Raw genomic sequence first — 22,521 nt, 5'->3', positions numbered from 1 at the left:
AATAATTGAGAAGATCTCAGTCCTCTTGAAAACTTTGACATATTGACTGTAACGATATAATTTGGGTATAAATATAAGCTTGAGAGGAGGCAGTTTTGACCCCCACGGGGAATGTCTTCGTGCAGAACAGCGTCGACTTCCCCGTCCGACCTGAGCGCTCGTCAAAAGAAGGTGAAGCTCGTCTACAGTGCGATGTCCATTGAAAAATACGTTGCTTAGTTAATATTAATAGCATAATTAAATCTTTTCTTCCATCTGGAGTAGTTTAAAAATTGTATTATTATTGCCAAAGTTTATCCTATATTTTCAACAAAAATTAATCGTTTTGCATCAACCCATGTCAAGTAGGTGCATTTTTCTCCTCGAGCACTTCAAACGTGTGTGCAACCTTATGATAAGTTATAGCTATTTTGGTAGTGGAAAATGCGCCATTTTCTTGCATGGCGCCATTTTCTTGCATGGCGCCATTTTCTTGCATGGCGCCATGCGTTGATGATACTCAAGCGGCGATGTTTTGTTGGTGCGCGTATGCAGCAGCGGGCGCGGCGCCCCCCGACTACAGCGAGGAGTCTGGCATCGAGGCGACGACAGTGTGCTCCAGCACCACTGACCTCACCACAGTCATGTATGACGCCACCACTACCTGTTCCGTGCACCACACTCATCACCACACTCATCTTACTCATACCCCGCATCCTCAAGCCAACAAAGGAGGATTTGTTGTGGCGGGCGTTGGCTACGGTGGCGCGGAGCAGGGCGTTATTGCTGAGTCTGGACTGCGCATGGCAACTGCTAGTGAAGTGAGGGCCTTAGGGTGGGCAGGGGATGAAGGGTGTGGGGGCTAGAATTAAAGGAAACTGTTCGCAAAGAAAAATTCGTTATTTTAGTGATTGTTATATGAAGTTGAAAAAAAGATGCTACAAACTCAAATGTTCAGTTTTGATGCCTTGCGAACTGATATTTGTGCACCCTCTTATAACTCGCTTCAGAACCATAATCAATATCTGCTTTATTCAGGTCCAAGTAAAAATGGCTGACGCATCAGAAGTAAGCATTTCTGGTCCCCCACCCACCTCCCCCACTGCGTTGCTCCCCCCAGGAGCATCCATTTGCTCCCCTCCATCCCCTCTCTCCATGATGGATCTCATCACTGTTGGTGAGAGACACAAGGAAATAAAGATATTCAATGGTTGTAGTTTGATCTATACTCTTGAAATAACGTGTTCTATTATACAAGCTGGAAAGGCCTTAACAAATGAGCAATCAATTATTGTATCAATATTTCCCATCTTATCTAACCTATGATAAAATAATGTTACATTACAACCGCATTGCCAGGTTCACCGGTTGCCATTGACTGCAGCCCGAGTTCGACGTCAGTGGATTTGCCGTCGCCGAGACTAGAAATGCCGACGCCAGAGCGGCTGCTGGACGCCGGTGAGGCTGGCGCCGAGAAGCAGCACTCGATCATCGAGCGCGTCTGGCAGGCTTTCGGCGGCTGGACAGCGGGCAACACCGAAGCTAACAATGGTACGACAACTGAGACAGCTGAGTGGAATGGAACTTGCAATGACAATGACGTAAAAAGTGTTGTAAAGCAATAAATGCTGTGAAATTATAAGGTCTAGACGTAGAAAAAAACAAAATAACAATATTAAAAATCCCTAACAAAAGTATTAAGATCACTTGACTGCTTAAATCGCAAGTTTATCAAGAATTTAAAAGCAAAGAAAATAGCCCGAAATTTCACCATTTCGTATAAAGGAAAACGGAATTGGACGATATGCATCAATGTGAATTTATTTGTCAATTGTTTGTACCTGTGTTTCAAGTTTTTAACTGACAATAGAGCTAGACTCCGAAACTTTTCCCTTGATAATAAATGGTGAATTTTCTGGCTATTTTCTTTATTTTTAAATTCTCCCTAACAAAATTCGGGGACCGCCTAGTTTTTGCACGGACTAAGTCACTACATTCGGCCTCAAGTTATTCTGGTTCAGCTTGGCCACCCGATCAAAATCGGCTTGTGGTTTGAATTTCCTTTCTGGCTTTATAGTCACCTTGCAGTATGAGAACGGGAGTCCAAGCCGAGTCACACTGAACGGGCAAGCTACCCTTTGAACTCGGAGCAGAAGCGGACTTCAAGTGGCTGATATACGTATTCCCTGAGTCCTAGGCGGCACCCATTTAGTCAGGATTGCAACAAATTATTTTAAGAATTTTTGGATGGTAAAGAGGGTGTGATAGGCTTTTGGAAGTGGTTGGAAGCGGTTGGAGAAGAAAACCAACACTGTGGAATTTCCCGTATATTCTCTTCTCATCAATATTACAAACATTAAACATTCTTAAACGACTGCTAAACTTTGGCGCGGGATACTTAATCTGCTGGATGAGTATCATTGAATACTTACTTCCCTTCAGGTCCCGGCACTGTAGTCCATCTGGTTATGACTAATTATTCATATTCATTCAGGCCCTGCCACTAAATTCGTCGGATAACCACTAATTAATAACTTTCCATCTGGCCCAGCCACTGGGCATTGTCAGGATGTCACTAATTACTTAGTTTTATTCAATCTCAGTTACTGAACTTCTAATTAATTACTTCATTTTCGGTGCAGCCACTGAACTTCATGAGGTTACCTCTAATTAATTACTTTATTTTGGGTGCAGCCACTGAACTTCGTCAGGTACGTTACCTCTAATTAATTACTTTATTTTCGGTGCAGCCACTGAACTTCGTCAGGTTACCTCTAACTAATCACTCTATTTTCGGTGCAGCCACTGAACTTCGTCAGGTTACCTCTAACTGATGTTATCTTATCTTATGCTGTGATTATATTTATTATTTATAATTATTTCGAACATAGGAGGCCTGGGAGGCGTCCGGCGAGAGCAACAATGTAAGCGAGAGGCCGTCATTGAGTTCTTTTGATGTTATATCATCTTATGCTGTGATTATTTTTATTATTTATAATTATTTCGAACATTTAGTATATCCATTCATTTGATAAATTAGTTGATAAAAATACCATCCAAATTTCAGTCTACGTCTTTTAGATACTAATCCGGTGAAACTTTAGATAAGTGATAAGAATATTGAGGTAATATTTGGCAGTAATAAAATAATCAAGGAGTTATTTGATGAGAAACTTGCTAATTAAATTATTTAATTCAGTATAATAAACCGAGGAAACCTGTGAAAAATGAAACTAAACTTGTAATAAGATGCGAGAGAATTCTTTAGCGAATAATTTTATATTCAGTCACTGTATATTTTGTATGAGATTCGGCCCGACTGGACCATTTTTGTGAAGCATTAAAAAACTACATACAAGAATGGGGGAAAAATTTCAATAACTTTCCTGCAATGATTGAGAAGATTTCAGTCCTCTTGAAAACTTTGACATATTGACTGTAACGATATAATTTGGGTATAAATATAAGCTTGAGAGGAGGCAGTTTTGACCCCCACGGGGAATGTCTTCGTGCAGAACAGCGCCGACTTCCCCGTCCGGCCTGAGCGCTCGTCAAAAGAAGGTGAAGCTCGTCTACAGTGCGAGGTCCATTGAAAAATACGTTGCTTAGTTAATATTAATAGTATTAATAAATCTATTTTTCCATCTGGAGTAGTTTAAAAATTGTATTATTATTGCCAAAATCTACCTATCCTATCTTTCCGTATCAACTAGGTGCATTTTTCTCCTCGAGCACTTCAAACGTGTGCGCAACCTTTTGATAAGTTATTGCTATTTTGGTAGTGGAAAATGCGTAATATTCTTGCATGGCGCCATGCGTTAGTGGAAAATGCGTAATTTTCTTGCATGGCGCCATTTTCTTGCATGGTGCCATGCGTTGATGACACTCAAGCGGCGATGTTTTGTTGGTGCGCGTCTGCAGCAGCGGGCGCGGCGCCCCCCGACTACAGCGAGGAGTCTGGCATCGAGGCGACGACAGTGTGCTCCAGCACCACTGACCTCACCACAGTCATGTATGACGCCACCACTACCTGTTCCGAGCACCACACTCATCACCACACTCATCTTACTCATACCCCGCATCCTCAAGCCAACAAAGGAGGATTTGTTGTGGCGGGCGTTGGCTACGGTGGCGCGGAGCAGGGCGTTATTGCTGAGTCTGGACTGCGCATGGCAACTGCTAGTGAAGTGAGGGCCTTAGGGTGGGCAGGGAATAAAGGGTGTGGGGGTTAGAACTAAAGGAAACTGTTATCAAAGAAAAACTTGTTCTTCTAGTGATTGTTATATGAAGTTGAAAACAGTTACTACCAACTCAAATGTTCAGTTTTGTTGTCTTGCGTACTGATATTTGTGCACCCTCTTATAACTCAGTTCCAGAACCATAATCAATATCTGCTTTATTCAGCTCCAGGTAAAAATGGCTGACGCAGCAGAAGTAAGCATTTCTGGTCCCCCACCCACCTCCCCCACTGCGCTGATCCCCCCAGGAGCATCCATTTGCTCCCCTCCATCCCCTCTCTCCATGATGGATCTCATCACTGTTGGTGAGCGACACAAGGAAATATAGATACTCAATGGTTGTAGTTTGATCTCTGCTCTTGAAATAACGTGTTCTGTTATACAAGCTGGACAAGCCTTAACCAAAAAGCAATCAATTATTTCTATCAATATTGCCCATCTTGGCAAACCTATGATAAAATAATGCTGCATTACAACCGCATTGCCAGGTTCACCGGTTGCCATTGACTGCAGCCCGAGTTCGACGTCCGTGGATTTGCCGTCGCCGAGACTAGAAATGCCGACGCCAGAGCGGCTGCTGGACGCCGGTGAGGCTGGCACCGAGAAGCAGCACTCGATCATCGAGCGCGTCTGGCAGGCGTTCGGCGGCTGGACAGCAGGCAACAGCGAAGCTAACAATGGTACGACAGGTGAGTGAAATAGAACTTGCAATGACGCCAATGACGTAAAAAGTGTTATTAAGCAACAAATGCTGAGTAATTAAGGTCTAAACGTAGAAGAAACAAAATAACAGCATTAAAAATCCCTAACGAAAATATTACGATCACTTGATCGTAATCACTTAAATCGCAAGTTTATCAAGAATTTAAAAGCAAAGAAAATAGCCAAAAAATTCACCATTTATTATAAAGGAAAAAGTCATTTGACGATTTGTGCTATAATGTGAATGTATTTGCTTATTGTTTGTACCTGTGTTTCAGGTTTTGAACTGACGATGTAGCTAGACTCCGAAACGTTTCCTTTATTACCACGTTTTTCATAGCTCGCTTTCGTGTCCGTCTGTGATGATCAAATCTTGCAATCGATATTTCACCAACTTTCCCGCTAGCTAGCGCTCTGAAACTTTTAGGGAAGCTCAGCTCCCGATGACAATACAATAATCAATAATTTGTTGCACGTTTCCAGGCGTATTTATTCAATGAAATGCGTGGAATTTATTCAATAGGTGCATGAAATGAAATGAAATTACATTCACCAATGTATCCTCTCGAATACAATTTTCTACAGAACTTCGAAAAGAATTTTCTTTCGTGCATTTGCGTGGCCAACTGAATTAAAATGAATATTATGTAGGACTAAAAAAGAGAAAATAAAATACATTAAAAAAACTTAAAAAAAACACGTTTTTCTTGTGGACTAAAAAGTAGAAAATAAATTATGGCTCGCCCCAAAAAACGTGGGTCGGGCAAATTTATGATTAAAGCGAGAAGCACACAACACACGAATTTTGGAAATTTGATGGTGAACGTACCCACGTTTTTTGCGGCGAGCCATAATTCATTTTCTACTTTTTAGTCCACAAGAAAAATGTGCTTTTTAAAAAGTTTTTTTAAGTATTTTATAAGAAATGGTGAATTTCCTTGCTATTTTCTTTGCTTTGCTTTTAAATTCTCCCTAATAAAATTTGGCGACCGCCTAGGTTTCTGCACAGAAGAAGTCACTACATTCGGCCTTAAGTTATTCCGGGTTAGCTTGGCCACCCGATCAAAATTGGCTTGTGGTTAGAATTTCCTTTCTGACTTTATGGTCACCTTGGAGTATGAGAAAGGGAGGCCAAGCCTAGTCATACTGAACGTGCAAGCTACGCTTAAAAGTCAGAGCTGAAGCGGACATTAAATGGCGTATNCGAACAAAAATTCCAGGATGGACTCTACTCTCGGAAATTGATGATCCAATCCGGGAGAGGAGATTGGCCTGTGTATAATTGAACAATATGCTTTAATTTATACAATCATCAAAACTGAAATTTTCGATGTAGTTAACATTAGAATATTTTGCGTACAGCTGGAAGAAATATTGTGAAAATAGATAGAACGTATATATACTCTTGGAAAAATATTGTTAAATTTCAGTATATCGATCGCAAAATATAAAAAATTATCATGAATGTAAGTACATTTTGAGGTTTATTTAACAGGAGCGCGACAAGCTGTTCCTGGCTCGCATGATGGCGCTGGAACTTATCCAAGCGCTGAAATTCAAGGTTACTTTACCTGACAGCAACTTGGTCATGTTCATGTTTTTAATGCTGAAGGTGATCCTAAAGGTTAATGAAGATAAATCTAAAAACGATTCCAATCGTGCGGACCTTCACTGTAAGGTTCTTATGACACGTGTTTCTGGTTGCACTAAATTTTCACTCTTTTATGAGTTATAATAACGTATTACATGTGCAGTATCTTTGTTAACTCTTTCAATAATACTTTTCTAAATGTCCAGACATATCCACGAAGTCTGCTAGCTCGTCAACTTAATTCCTTTATTTGTTATTTTATTCATATTTCTTTGAATACTTTGGAGCATACCCAACTGTTAGACTATTATCTTCTCTATGCTCTCTTTAAGATTGGATATCCGAACTTTACATTTTAAAACTTTCTTAAGTAATACCTGAATCTATCGACACAAATTCCAGATATTCTAATGTATGGCACAATTGAAGTGTGTGGTGCAAAGGTGGGTTGACAGGAACTGGATGTACCGTGCACAGGTTACCACATCATATCGATACCTCACGGTGAGAATGATTACCTAAATGAACAATATAGAGAATATTGTCACCAATCTAAGAGCCGCATGATACAATACCAAAATCTGACGGCCATTAGTGGTGCGCTTTCTTTTTTCAATGACAATAGCGGAATTATTTGTCCAACCCAAATACCTCATGATGCCACGCCAAAACCTAACGGTAATTCATGATACGCGTTTATTTTTAAATCACAATGATGGCAGTAATTACGGTAATTCTCAAAGGACAATGACGGAAGTATTGGCCCCAACCCAAGTGCTGCATGGTTTCACTTGATGGTAATTGTTAATAAATGTTTCTCCTGAAGGATAATGGCGGAAGTATTGGCCCCAACCCAAGTGCTGCATGGTTTCACTTGATGGTAATTGTTAATAAATTTTTTTTCTGAAGGATAATGGCGGAAGTATTGGCCCCAACCCTGTACTGGACGTGACGACAAGCCCCTCGGGCACAGATCCTCTGAGTCCACAAACTTCGACGCTGGTGGCTGAGTGCATCCGCGCCTCCTACATCAGCGACATTATGGACTTCATCGCAGACGTCCACACGCTCACCAAGATAAAGGTCGCCATCATGATCTCTACATGTCTCTATTACTGTTATTACTTTTAATTATGTGCATTTTTAGTCACTGTTTTGCCTCTTACCTGATATAAATTTATTTCTTTCGTTGTTCATCATGAAATTCAAAGAGAGAAGTCAATTAAAATATAACTTTCTGGTCAGTATTATAGTTCATCAGTGGAACTGTCGTCGACTGAATATCGATACACTACTCCTATGAATAGAATGTCACAATTTAATAACTCCATTTCTACTGTGAACCCTCTACAAACAAGAAAATAATAATCACATCTCTCAATAGAATATATGCATAATAAGTGTACATTATAAATTCTTTCCCCGTTCCAAAAATCTATTTTTGATTATTTTATCTATCTATTGTATAATTTTATCTCCCTATATATTAATAATGATTATTTCTTGATTGATAAGCAGAGTGGCCTGAACCAAGACACCATAGGCGGGCTCCTGAAGGCCGGCATAGCGCAGTACCTCTCGCTGGAGATCAGCCGTGGCCACGCAAGAGATACGAGGTTCTTCAATAAATATCTTCCGTGGCTAAACAACCCGCCCACTGCCATGCAACAAGGGTGAGTTTTGTCTCAATTAAGTCTAAAATAAGATACGAGGTTCTTCAATAAATATTTTCCGTGGCTGAACAACCCGCCCACTTCCCAGAAACGAGGCAGTCTGATCTCATTTACCTCTAAAATATCTGTCATTTTTGGTTGAAGACTACACCTACCGTCATATTTATTTTAGAGTCTTGTCTAGTCATCTGAATACTTTTACGTGGCTAATTAAAATTAGAAAGAAATGACGCCATTCGACAGACTACGTACGGCAAGAAAATTTAAATTTTCAATTCCAAATATAACGGCTGTGGTGGATTTAAAATAAGCGTATTTACAAAATTGACCAGACTCGACTTTTTCCAGGCAAAAAGAGTTTCTGGACTGCGTAAGCCACATCAGGCTACTGTCATGGCTGCTGGTTGGGTCACTCCTGCATACCTGCAACCAGACGGGTACTGGTACCAGCATACCATCTGTGTGCATGCCTGTACCACCTGACGCCTCCTGCCACATCGCTGACCACATTCAGGTATTTTACATCTAGAACTTCTAATACAGACTGCATCGTATTTATCTTAATATCCGTTTATTCTTGAATACAGCGCCCTTTTCAATCATGAAGGGTTTTTAATCCAGTAAATATTTTGTTATATACTGATATATAACTGATATATCAGATATATAATTGATATAACTGATATATACTGATATATAACTGATATATATATTTTGTTGTTGGATCTTCAGATGTTAGTTTCCTTTAATTAATTGCTCAAGTGAACGAATATATATACTTCTTTTTTTTTCATTTCCTCGCAATTCAAGATCTCACTTTTTGGTAATATTGTTGTGTTTTCGGCGTTTGTTTGCTACATATATAAGGTACATAACATCATATTTTAACGACCAGATATTGGCCTCGCTTTGTGCACTAGGTTTGAAGCCGCCGCACTCCTCGACAGACGACTGCGGAGAAAAATGTTCTAGCCGAACTGTTCTCGGATGTAGTCTATCTCTATTAGGGAGCGACTTCATCATACCAATTGTTGTGCCCATGATTGCTGTGTTAACTTTCTACGTTATCTGGACTTCTTAGGTGCAATTGATTTTGAAATTTACAAGTAATTATCGCAAGTTTCTTAAGTGAAGCTCGGCCTGAACATCATCATTGGTTGTTTCAATCGTCCACGAACCGTACCCGCTGGCAGAGACCTTTAAGTGTTCAGACGTATTAGTTTCCCGCTCCAATGTAATCCAAAAAGTTTAGACTTGACCCTCATCTCGTGAACCTCGCATGCCGCGAGTGGCAACGCAGTTGAGAAGGAGAACGCGATGTTGCAGAAGATTTGGCAACCGAGAGAGGCAACTCAAGCCCTGTAACCCTAGACATGGACACACCAAGCCGACACCGGACCTATCAATTGCCGCTGATACTCTGATAACCCCCATGAACTGGACCTGTAACCCTGGACAACACACCAAGCCGACACCGGACCTATCAATTGCCGCTGATACTCTGATAACCCCCATGAACTGGACCTGTAACCCCGGACATGGACACACCAAGCCGACACCGGACCCATCAATTGCCGCTGATACTCTGATAACCCCCATGAACTGGACCTGTAACCCCGGACATGGACACACCAAGCCGACACCGGACTTATCAATTGCCGCTGACACTCTGATAAACCCCATGAACTGGACCTCCATAACCGTCCTATCATTCGACCGCCTGTCAATCCCATCGCACTGCAAGCTCACTATCATCTGATAGTCAGCCAAAGCTGATGGGACATAAATACATTGCTGAAATCGTATACATTGCTGAAACCACATACATTGCTGAAACCGTATAAATTGCAGAAACCGTATGCATTGCTGAAACCGTATACATTGCTGAAACCTTAACTTTCTTCATTTTTTCCACAAATCTGTCAACAGCCAAGCAAATTCTTGTCACTGAACAGAGCGCTGCAAAGCAGTGGCTGCCCAGAGCCGCTGCTAAATGTAGAACCAAAATATTTAAGCATCTTGATCAAACTGAGAAATTCAATATGCATACAATCACAAAAGTTCTAAATAGTATGGATGTTCGTCAGGTGATCTTGTCGGGCTTCCCCGAGCAGTCCAAGGCGTCCGTCATCAACATGTCGTCCCTCTTCCTCGCCTTCATCCTATCCCAGGTGACTAACCGTGCTGACTGAATCATATTTTTTTAGCACCACTGAAGTATTTTGCTCCATGAACTTGATACATAAAGCTAATTTGATCCAGTGGCCCTTTACGGAAATATATTTCACTGCAAACACAGTTCGTACTCGTAATAACTGCTACCAAGCTTATAATGCGTTATTGCTGCATTAATTAAATTTTCTTTCTATTGAAAAACACAAGCTCTACGTATGCCAGATAGCCCCGCTAAATATTAAATATTACCCTGGGCATGAACACCCTTGAAGACATTAACTGGAAAGAATCGTGCATAATGCAAACCCCGCGTGCGCCAGTTGAAATACAATAGCAAAGACGCCGCGTGATAGACCATGTGTGTAAGACTGTGGGGTGTCTGCTGGTGTGGACGGTGTATAGACCATGTGTTGAAGACTGTGGGGTGTCTGCAGGTGTGGACGGTGTACCTGGAGCAGAACGCAGGTACTCCAGGTACCGACGTCTACAACTCCACGTGCGCGTTGCTCACAGACTTCTGGGCTAAGGTCACGCCATCCATCCTACAGCTCGTCTCGCACTCTAAAGTTGTGAGTGCATTCATGCCACATTCATGCCACATTCATGCCACATTCATGCCACATTCATGCCACATTCACGCCACATTCATGCCACATTCATGCCACATTCACGCCACATTCATGCCACATTCACGACCTTTTTCATCCAAGTATAACCTCCATTTTGCTTCATATTGTTCGTAAATCTTATCATGCCTTATATTATTCTCATTTGATTTTGCAGACGAAAAGATGGTTCATTATTTGTTAATGATGATAACAATTAAGTGATACCTTTCATCCCGTACCTTAACTGTTTGTTCAGCCCGTCACGAGTGTCTCATTAAGATATGTTTGAATACTACATACATTCTTCCAGTAGAGTATGCACTAGTACAACTTTTTTTAATAGCCTGTTTTTGTTGAGTGTGTTTTTTTCGTTTCCCCTAATTATTAATAAATTATTACCTTTTTAACAATAAGGCTGGATTACTGTAAGAGGACTACGTGCGTAAGGCTACTCATGGTATTTAGTATTAATTTGTCGTTAAATGTTAAATGATTAGTATTGTACAGACATTTTACCGATGGGCTTATTCTGCAAACACTTATTCAGTATTTATTTAAATAAACTAATATTTGTGTTCACAACACAATTTTAAGCTGAAAGTTCGTGTTGCACTGTCAATTGAAACACGCACGTATTATTTATACCTTAATTTCATTTACGTATAATAGTCTGCAAGAGAAAAGTCACGTTAAAATTGCTGTTATATATAACCCTCGATGCCAGTAGCAACCCATTAACCCTGATTTGTCTCCACAGGAAAACGAGTCCCTGCAGGTAGCGTTAATTACCAATTGCCTTCCTCTTGAACTTTAGCATGCCTAACAGTATTTTGTACGAACAATATTACAGTACAGTAATATGTACGACTTTGCACTTATATTAGATTATTATCATATAATTTAGAATACATGTTTGTTGCTCGACCGTTCGCATTGCTTATCGTGGTCGAGGAACGTAGCATCTTGCTTTAATAATTTAATTTTAAAGTAATTAATCAGACTTCTGAAAAATTGATGGATTTTACACATATTTTTAAATTTCATTATCATGTCATTTCCTGAATCTGTCATACTTTCCTCATAAGAATAAACTTAAGAAAATATTCTTCCATATTCGTGAACAATTTCCTCCTGCCAATTACTAAAACGATTTCTTCAGCTCCCAACATCAGCAATTCATTTATAAGTCGTTGAACGGATCTATTTAGGAATATGAAGAAGTAAGCTTATTCGCCGGAAACATTTAGGAAGAGGGTTTTGGTTTTCTTAAAAGGTCGGAAATGAATAAGATTTCGCCGTCCCTCTTCCTTAATTGATTGTAGAAAATATGTATCAAGTAGGATGGAGTAACGAATATGAAGGTTCTGTGTGTTTATTGATGGGATGAAGAATGACGGCACGACCAACACCTGCGGGCGGTTGGTCATTAGAATACAAACATGACATGAACATATTGGAGTAACAATATCAAAAGAATATAAAACACAATTTAGCAATTTATTCATTTCGGCTACCTGGAATACTCAATTGCATTAAAAGAATTTAATTCCAGTGAAGAACTTAGCAGCTTACCCCTTAGTAGATGTTCACCCCACGGCGCCGTCTAGAAAATGACTTAGCTACCCGATGCGCGATTGGCAGATGGTTCTCCACTGGCATTCTTAGAAATTTCACAATATTTTCTGGTACGATTTAACATAAAATAATTTCGACATTTACTAAACTTCATCATTCAGTAATAGCACGAGTGTTATTGGTGCTCAAAATTGATTAACTACTGCATATTTTTATAATGGTTCAAAGTGAAATTGATGAAATCCGAAATACGTAATCGAGATCAAGACAATTAAGCAATATATTGTTACAGAGGTCGATAACCACGAGTTTGAAGGTTTAATAAAAGTAATTATGACATTCAAGAGTAATACTAGTGCAAATCACCACAAACGCTTCATGGCATGGAAACAATATTTTGAAATTTTTTAATTGCTAGCACTGATATAACATTTGAATCAATGCCCTTAGCAAATTGCCCTGCATGCCCTAAAGCCCTTCCTCTGATGAAGCTCTTGTAAAATTTCAAGTTATTTTGGTCCATATTGATAAAAATTGTTACAGCTTACCAGCGAAAGTGAAGAATGTGTCAGCCATAATTTAACTTTGAATCCACCAAACGCAGCGCAAAATAATTGCTAATGGCATCTTTTGCATTATTCATATTTTGAATGCAAAGATCTTATATAATTATTGCTAGTTGGTTTCATCAGAATTTTTCATGCATTTGTAATCAGTGCTCGTTTTTTCTGTATATTATTCAAACAAAAATTGTAATTTCAGTCATCTTTGTCATGACCATCGTTGGTGTAATTTTAGTTTAATTAATATTTGTCATTGTCTGTAGGAATATTAACAGTAGCCATTGTTTAAGTAGATATGTAAATAATATTTGTTCACATCGCAATTGTAGAGGTTGTGGATGATAGTACCCTATTATTTTTGTGAATACTGCAGTAAGAAAAGTTCGTCATTTTTCCTTACCTTCTTTCCAATTCATTTATAGATTTCGATATTTTTTTCAATAGAAATGGTGGGAGTTGAATGACAAAAATATTGCAAGAATTTTCTATGCTCTGATGTTCTGTACAAATGAAGTGCCATTTGCATTCATTTATCTTCATTATGAAGCAATTCTTGTTCTGTTTATGTTGATTGTTTAATTCGGTTTATAGATACATTCTAGGATTCCAACCATTATATATTAAGAGTATCTTTGGCTATGCTTCTTCATTTGTATTAATTCGAAGTTTGAATCAAAGGAATTCTCCAAACGGAGAGAAAATAAGGCTAGTAAATTTCAAAGTTGGTGTTATAAATTGGCGTCTGTCGGTTTGAATCATAACATGAACTGCAGGTGGCTGATGGATGAATAAACAATAATGAAGTGATTCTATATAAGAGCTTGTGGAGACTTGCATTTATTGAAGCTGCATCCTGTTTTCTTATTAATTGTATTATGCTTTGTGCCGACTAGCTTCTTAGCTCTCGACTTGTTTTGGTAGCGATTAGCTGTACATTTACAAGTTTTAGAAGCTGCACGTCGTTTAATCTATATGACAGTCCCATTTTTTTACTGATTAAGTTGAGGATTTCTGTCTACAAGAGGTTGAATAAAAATATTCTGAAGTAGTAGACCAAAGTTTATTTTCTTCACCTACCAGGAGACGAAGAACAAAATAGAAATTAACGGAGTATATTAAGGCTTTCTGAAGGATTCAGATATGAGTTAAATGAAAATATGTATTTCATTTATATTCAGTGTTAAATATTGTAAACTGATGCCGTCAGTTGGGTGAGATGGTGAGTCTTCACTTCTTGTCGCTGCTGGAGGCGCTGCAGGAGTGTGGCTCGACCGTCCTGACAAGGCTCCTGCCTCTCTGGACGCCTCTACTGCACTCCCCCCATCACGGCAAGGTGGGCCTCAACTGCCTGACTTGTGAACAAGATTAGGTTGACTTATAATAGAATAGAAGTGTCGGCATTGAAGAAATAGGCCCATGGCCTGTTCATAAACATCATAAACATCATAAACATCATATAATATAATAGAATAGAAGTGTCGGCATTGAAGAAATAGGCCCATGGCCTGTTGCCGATTCTTGAACTTTTCGTGACTTGATTCACAAGATGTCCAGCCTTTGGAACCCGATCTTTCCATAGCTGACGATTGATATTTTTAAATTTCATTATCATGTCATTTCTTGAACCTATCATACTTTCCTCATAAGAATAAATTTAAGAAAATATTCTTCAATATTTGTCAACGATTTCCTCCTGCCAATTACTACAACGGCTTCTTCAGCTCCCAACATCAGCAATTTATTTATAAGTCGTTGAACGGATCGATTATAAGAATATGAAGAAGTAAACTTATTCGCCGGAAACGCTTCATGGCATGGAAACAATATTTTGCCATTTTTTAATTGCTGGCACTGATATAACATTTGAATCAATGCCCTTAGCAAATTGCCCTGCATGCCCTAATGCCCTTCCTCTGATGAAGCTCTTGTCAAATTTCAAGTTATTTTGGTCCATATTGATAAAAATTGTTACAGCTCACGAGCGAAAGTGAAGAATGTGTCAGCCATAATTTAACTTTGAATCCACCAAACGCGGTGCAAAATAATTGCTAATGGCATCTTTTGCATTATTCATATTTTGTATGCAAACATCTTATATAATTATTACTAGTTAGTCTCATCAGAATTTTTCATGCATTTAAAATCAGTGCTCGTTTTTTCTGTATATCATTCACGCAAAAATTGTAATTTCAGTCATCTTTGTCATGACCATCGTTGGTGTAATTTTAGTTCGATTAATTTTGGCATTGTCTGTAGGAATATTAACAGTAGCCATTGTTGAAGTAGATATGTAAATATTATTAGTTTGCTTCATAATTGTAGAGTTTGTGGATGATAGTATATTATTTCTGTAAATTTTACAGGTGGAAAAGTTTGTCATTTTTCCTTTCCCTCTTTCGAAAATCCAATTCATTTATAGATTTCGATATTTTTTGTAATAGAAATGGTGGGAGTTGAATGACAAAAATATTGAAAGAATTTTATATGCTCTGATGTTATGTTCTGTACAAATAAAGTGTTGTTTGCATTGATTTATCTTCATTATAAAGCAATTCTAGTTCTGTTTATGTTGATTGTTTAGTTCTGTTTATAGATACATTCTAGGATCCCAAACATTATATATTAAGAGTATCTTTGGCTATGATTATACATTTGTATTAATTTAAAGTTTGAACTAAAGTAATTCTCCAAAAAGGGAGAAAACAAGGCTAGTAAATTTCAAAGGTAGCGATTAGCTGTACATTTACAGGTTTTAGAAGCTGCACGTCGCTTAATCTATATGGCAGTCCCATTTTTAGCGCCTTTTCTCATTTATGGAAAAATGCACTATTGTGCTCACCATGTCCGTCCGTCCGTCTGTCTGCCTGTCCGTCTGTCCGTCCGTCCGTCTCTCTGTCCGTCCGTCCGTGACTTCACGTTTTCGTCGACGAGAAAATTCGCTCTTTGTCATTCACTGCAGTGAGTTCTGAGTTATATATTTTTTAACTTGTCGAGTAGAGGATTTTTTCTACAAGAGGTTGGCTAAAAACACTATGAAATTGTAAACCAAAATTTATTTTCTTCACCTACCAGGAGACGAAGAACAAAATAGAAATTAACGGAGTATATTAAGGTTTTCTGGAGGGTTCAGATATGCGTGAAATGAAAATATGTATTTCATTCATATTCAGTGTTAAATATTGTGAACTGAATGCCGTCAGTTGGGTGAGATGGTGAGTCTGCACTTCTTGTCGCTGCTGGAGGCGCTGCAGGAGTGTGGCTCGACCGTCCTGACAAGGCTCCTGCCTCTCTGGACGCCTCTACTGCACTCCCCCCATAGTCTCCACGTCTGGCTCAAGAGGCTACAGTTCAAAATGGGACAAATTGAACTGCAGAGCTCCGCGGCCACTCAGTTCTACTCCATGTAGAATTTGATGCGAAGTTCCACCAAGTTCTACTCCATGTAGAATTTGATGTGAAGTTCCACCAAGTTTTACTCCATGTAGAATTTGATGTGAAACTCCACCAAGTTTTACTCCATGTAGAATTTGATGCGAAATTCCACCAAGTTTTGCTCCATGTCAAAATTGAAGAGTACCATAAAAGTTGAAGATAATAATCACACTAATAATATCTCGCGTTCACATCATGGTAAGATGGTCGAAGCGGCGTAATTTAAAAAAAATTCAGTTTGGAAGGGGCTGAGTATTTTGATGTTATGGAAATTAAAGTAAACTCATTTATTGTTACTGGTCAGCTGTGTCGTATATATTTAAAGAGATATGAGAATTTACGACGATGCGAGAGTTACGTCCATGTGAGGACCTACAGCAGTGCGGTAATCAGCTGAGATTTGAGTAGTTTACGTTGGAAATTGAGGTAAGTTGAAAACTTACAACAATGTAGTAATTTACTTGCACGCTGGGATATACGTATTTGTTGTGTTAGAGTAATTTTTAGGCGATATTGGGGAATTTAATGTGAGGCTGGGATTCTCAATCTTATGGGTAATTACGATGGCGTTGAAATTGACCTTAAACCTTAACATGAAATTATTGATTCTATTTGCTTATATTTTCTTCTGGCATCAAATATGTTGTATGTATCTTGGCTACTTGAGTGTTCGTTCGCCTACAATCACTCAAATTTTTGGGCAGCAGTATTTCACCAGTATTATGAATGATTAATTTTCATTTATTGTTTTATTCTGTTCCTGTCGGCTTATTATATTGAAAAATATATGTCATAATACAAGAAAAGTGTGAGAATATATAGGATTGCAATTATAGGTATGAGGTGAGATATTAAAATAAGATGAATGAGGAAATATATTTCTAAAAAATCTGTTATTATAATAATGATTGTTTAGTGCTGAACGTAAGTTTGTTCAAATCATATTCATAAGTTGAACGTCAATGTGTAAGTTCAATGTATCTAGCGCTGTCAGTAGTGGATATCTATTATTAAAAATTCGATGCATTATCCTCGTACATCATTTCATTTCTGTCGGGTATAATTTTCTCCAGTATTTTGATATGCCCTTACGAACATCTTAATGTCTTGTCATCGTCCTTCGTTCAGCGATCAATGGAATTTCTTTTACGGTAGTCCAAGAATTCATAGCGCGAGCCTTCATTAAATGATCAAATAGTGAGTTTTACAGCACTATTTTACAAGTTTAGTTTTTACTGAATATTGTTCTTTGAGATTATGCGTCTATGAAATTTTATACGAGATTGCAATGCTACTTATATATTGTTTTATATATTATCTCCATTTCTCAATCAAATTACTTGATGAAAAAAATTCCAAATCCTAACAAGATAAAAAATACTTAACTCAAGCTAAATTGGCTCAATACATTTCTTTAAGGAATCGGCAAGCAGCAGAGTCATTAGCAGCCCTCATCTGTCGACAAACTGTTGACAAGAGCAGCGAGCGTCTGCAGTTCTCGACAAAAATGTTAGTCGAGAACGAAACTCTACCGCGGTCGGGGCCATGGTTGAATTAATATTAATTAATATTATTATTAATTCAACCATTGTCGGGGCCTTTTAAGTGGAACCTGTGCAGTGCTGCTGAGAATTTCTTAGTGTCGCACATGACTTCTGGGAACGAACATTGAAAAACATGGATAGATATATCAATGTCATTTATGCGATTGTTGCTCAGAATCAATGTCATCAAATAATAATCACGATTGCTTTAGAGATATTATTTTGTTTTTCATCCGAAGATTTTGATTGCTCGCAATACTTAATACTTTGAATTCACTTAATAAAAATAAAACACGACACGCGTGAAAATTAGAACCGCGGTAGCTCATGGGCATTAATTACCACGAACTTCGTTTAGAAGTATACACTGAAGAAACTAATATCTCCCTAAAATATACAGAAATCTCAACGGAAAACCTAATGAGGCGCCTGTAGATTTTGATAGCTTTTTATCACCAGTTAATCACATGGAAACTAAATAAATTTCAAAGCCAAATTCCCATTGAAGAATCTAACATTTTAGAACTTTGAATTAGTCTAAAAAAAAGAAAACATTACAACAGACACTGCACGCTGGTCAAGATGAGAAGAAAAAATGCCTCATGGTTCGATTAAAATCACAACACAAGTTCAACAAAGAAAGTTCCTAAGCAGGATTTTATCAATGTTAGGCCCTGTCACACAGCACAGTACATGGAACAGATAGCAATGAATGAATGTAATTCAATGGACATTCCTTCTGAAAATGGATTACACAACCCCTATCATTTAACACGCTCGTAGTTCGCGCTATCATTTAACACGCCTCATGCACAGTTGAACACTACTCGCTGTTTGACTCTATATACTCATGTATAACTATACTAAAAATATTTAATTGAATAATGCAGGACAAGACTGACTCCTTTTACTAATTTAGCAACAAAGATAATTATCTTATTCAAATGTTGGTGCCATGCTTTATCATCCCTTGAGAACTTTTGATTACAATTAAATATTTTCTAATGACTGTTGCCTATAATTAAATGGATTTTTGTTGATCGCATCGATCTACCTAACTGGATGTTAAGTGAAGCTTTTTTTTGGGTTAATCGGGTTAATCGATCGAATCGTTGAAAAATTTTTCGGGTTAATCGAACAGATTAAGGACAAAAGTGGCCCATCTCATGACACATGATTTACTCACCTACTACGTGACTCATAGCTGAAGTTTTCGTTATTTTCCTAACGAATGTGGGGAACTGATAGAAATTTTCATCCGTGTGAACAATCACCCTTGTGTCGTCCAAGAATGAATGACTAACATCTATTTGCAAAATATCAGACACTAATTATAGTATTTGCTGATTCTCGATAATTTGAAGCGCTGTTATCTGAATATTTTGACATCAATTTGGTAAGATCTGCCTCGTATAAAAAATTAAGATGTAACAATAAGCCATTATTGGGCTCTCAACATATTTGTGATAAGTTCAAAATCGAGTTTCGACAGCGAAGTGAGCAGTTAAACATTAAACCACTGAACCTTTGATAACGTTCGTAGACTAAATAGTATTTAGGGTAACGTGGGGCAGCGCGCCCCCCACTTTTTTTAAACTAAGTTTTTGATGAAGTTTTAATTGATACGAGGTGGTTCTTTGTTTTGTTTAAAGGTGCAACTAATGAGGAATGTATGATGTGAATTAGACGCCTATAGAGTTATTCAATTTTTAATGAAACACTATTTTGTAATGCTAATTAGTTATTTATATTTCTTTATAAGCAGCAATTTAAGAGTATTTTTCTTTTCTACTTCAGAACAAAACCGAGGCGACGGGGCATAACTTACGTGCGTTTCACGTATACGCTGACGACCCGGCAGCTGCCTCAATTTCTTTATATTGGAGACACAACCAAGAAAACCTTGTCCACACCGTTCAATTAATAGCCAGAAACGAAGTTGACTTCAAATTTGATCCTTGAACCTCATTTAAATAAAAACTGAAGAAATTTCTACTGAGCTACAGTTGTTTTATAACCATTACCAATATTGTTCCACTTACACAGTATCGCTATCAGAAGTTAGGTCATCGGAGTCTCTGAAGAGTGAAGGAATGCTTGTTTCTTATAAAACCCTATTTTGAATTATCCAGTACAAGTGGAGTAATGTGTCTAAATACGAAAAGGAATAATTAAATAATGGGAAAATAAATAATAATAAATAATGGGGCTTTAAATTGGAAAAGAAATAATTTCAAATCGATCATCCAACTCGCTGCCGGAGAAATAAAGGAGATAGAATAAAAAGGGGAAGCGCAAAAAAACTGATTGTTATTCCAGCTCGTGGCAGGAAAAATCGTTTTTCTCTACGTAAAAATATTTTTTTTCATAATTGTGATATACACGAAACATTTTGCGTACCAATTGTGTTTGTTAATGTTTTATAGTGTTATTATTGATAGTGTTATATAACCACAGCAGCGTCATAGGAAAACGCGTGTTATGAGTGAAAATTAAATATAGTTCGTAAATTTGTGATAAACTAGAAAAATATTAGTGATTAATAGGGCTTGCGTAAGAAAATTACTCGATTTCTACCAAAATATCACAACTTTTGTGGATTTAAAGTGATCATGACAGTTACTTAGAGACGCATTAACAAGAATAATGGTCACGGAGAGTAATTTTTTAGACAAATAAGAGTAGTGCATTCAATTTTAAAGTTCAAACGTTTTTCTTACATTTATAAAATAAACGTATTTATTTAGTAATTCGCTGAAAATTTTGAATGAAGAATCAAACCATCTAATTTTGATCCTATATGCGAAATATCATGTTAGGTTAGGCTAATTCAGGTTAAGGTAATGTTCTATTGTAAAGGCAAATCAAGAAATACAGACAAATTGCTGCACAGAAAAAGCACCAATTCCTTTTAGCCGGTCAACATTATTCAATGCAATGTACTGAAATATAATTTTCGTAATTTGGCATGGGCATGCATTCGTTTTCTTTTCACATGTTTTCTTTACCAATCGATCCTGCCGCCCGTGTATATTTGCATTATTCCCTACTGAATTGCTTTGTTTCGATTGTGATTGAGATACAACAATCACGTAGTCAAAACAACAGAGATACAACAAACGTAGTTGTTATAGTGACTCCAACAATTCGTCTGAATTAGAAAATCAGGGTCGGCATACCGATCAAAATTTAATTTTTTCAACTGAATTGTGTCAGATTTGCAGTTAAAAAAAGTCAAAGTCAGTCCTCAATATTCTCTGAATTTCACATTGGATTTTGATTGAATCAAATTTCAATATCATTCAGGTACAATAATTGAGTACAGTAATACCGATAACTGCAAGACCATGACTTAGAGACCGGGGCCCATACTTTCAAAAAAAGTTAAGAGATCGTAAGTTCATCAGCCAATCAATGACGGGCTTTCAAGCAAAATCCACCAATCATAAACGAGAAAATAGAGCGTAAGTACTTACGTTCACTTAGCGAGTTTTGAAAGTATGGCCCCATAAGAAAATTGCAAAGTTAAAGTTGTAAAGATAGAATACGAAGTTAGAATACATTCGCAACGCATGCCGTTAGTAATAAAACGTGAATTTAAATCCGCTGTTTTGAATCATGAAAAAGCAAGTAGGAATATTATGAAGAGCGATGTTTTATCAAAATTTAAACCATTTCAGCATTGAAATACCGTATGCGATGCACACAAACATTGGTTATGTATTTACATCTATAATAAAAATATGCGCTTAAAAAAACTTTTTAAAGACAACACTTCTAAAGAGGCCTGTGTCTCTGATGTTACGCATGCATATACAATTAATTTCGTATTTTATTTTCTATTATTTGAAAATTATTTGTTACATTTTTGTTTAATTTTGCAAATCTTTTTAATTTTTCAAATTATTTATTCTGTCAATTGATTCAAGCATTGTCTCCGACAAAATTTCAGATCGATTGGACAGGTAGAAGTGTGTTAAATATCGATTATAAGATTTGTAGTAGACTAACAAGCAACAAGAAGTGAAGTTAAAGAGAAGTGTTGTAATAAAACAAGAGCGACATCAGAATGAAATTGAGTCCACCAAAATCCCTTTAAATATGAATATGCGTTATTACACTTGTCAATGCGGGACTAGCATCATAATGTTCTTTTTGCACTAGTATTTCTATAAAGTTTATCAAGAACACAGAATACATTCACGATGCATGCCGTTGCGAATGAAACGTGAATTAGAATCCGCTGGCTTAAATTATAAATGCATTTTTAATGTTAGAGAGTGACTAGATGAAAGTCTCAAAGTCCAGCAATCATGGTGATTAGTGGAACTATGACAGTAATCATGGATGCGTCGGATGTCAAGTTGTTCTCATAAAATACATGTTCCTTGAACACGAAATGATTCCTCCAGCGAAATAATTCCTCTGCCTCATTTTAAAA

General features: G+C 37.6%; 1 protein-coding gene across 1 annotated transcript in view; it reads left to right on the top strand.

The window, feature by feature from the left end:
* The first annotated feature begins 623 nt into the window (after positions 1 to 623).
* Positions 624 to 22,521, top strand: part of LOC108680448 — a 29,263-nt gene continuing 7,365 nt past the window's right edge. The window contains exons 1-18 of the mRNA XM_018169267.2: positions 624 to 800; positions 1,018 to 1,156; positions 1,339 to 1,530; positions 2,674 to 2,690; positions 3,459 to 3,540; positions 3,901 to 4,166; positions 4,384 to 4,522; positions 4,706 to 4,906; positions 5,917 to 5,963; positions 6,415 to 6,531; positions 7,420 to 7,593; positions 8,029 to 8,183; positions 8,532 to 8,697; positions 10,271 to 10,354; positions 10,793 to 10,927; positions 11,724 to 11,741; positions 14,312 to 14,437; positions 16,305 to 16,430. Of these exons, the coding sequence (XP_018024756.2) occupies positions 624 to 800; positions 1,018 to 1,156; positions 1,339 to 1,530; positions 2,674 to 2,690; positions 3,459 to 3,540; positions 3,901 to 4,166; positions 4,384 to 4,522; positions 4,706 to 4,906; positions 5,917 to 5,963; positions 6,415 to 6,531; positions 7,420 to 7,593; positions 8,029 to 8,183; positions 8,532 to 8,697; positions 10,271 to 10,354; positions 10,793 to 10,927; positions 11,724 to 11,741; positions 14,312 to 14,437; positions 16,305 to 16,430 (2,361 nt within the window). The remainder of the gene's footprint in view (positions 801 to 1,017; positions 1,157 to 1,338; positions 1,531 to 2,673; positions 2,691 to 3,458; positions 3,541 to 3,900; positions 4,167 to 4,383; positions 4,523 to 4,705; positions 4,907 to 5,916; positions 5,964 to 6,414; positions 6,532 to 7,419; positions 7,594 to 8,028; positions 8,184 to 8,531; positions 8,698 to 10,270; positions 10,355 to 10,792; positions 10,928 to 11,723; positions 11,742 to 14,311; positions 14,438 to 16,304; positions 16,431 to 22,521) is intronic.

Source organism: Hyalella azteca, unplaced genomic scaffold, assembly GCF_000764305.2.
Source record: "Hyalella azteca isolate HAZT.00-mixed unplaced genomic scaffold, Hazt_2.0.2 contig16847, whole genome shotgun sequence".
Classification (NCBI taxonomy): Eukaryota; Metazoa; Arthropoda; class Malacostraca; order Amphipoda; family Hyalellidae; genus Hyalella; species Hyalella azteca.
Note: the sequence above shows the minus strand (reverse complement) of the source record. Positions and strands in the feature narration are given on the sequence as shown.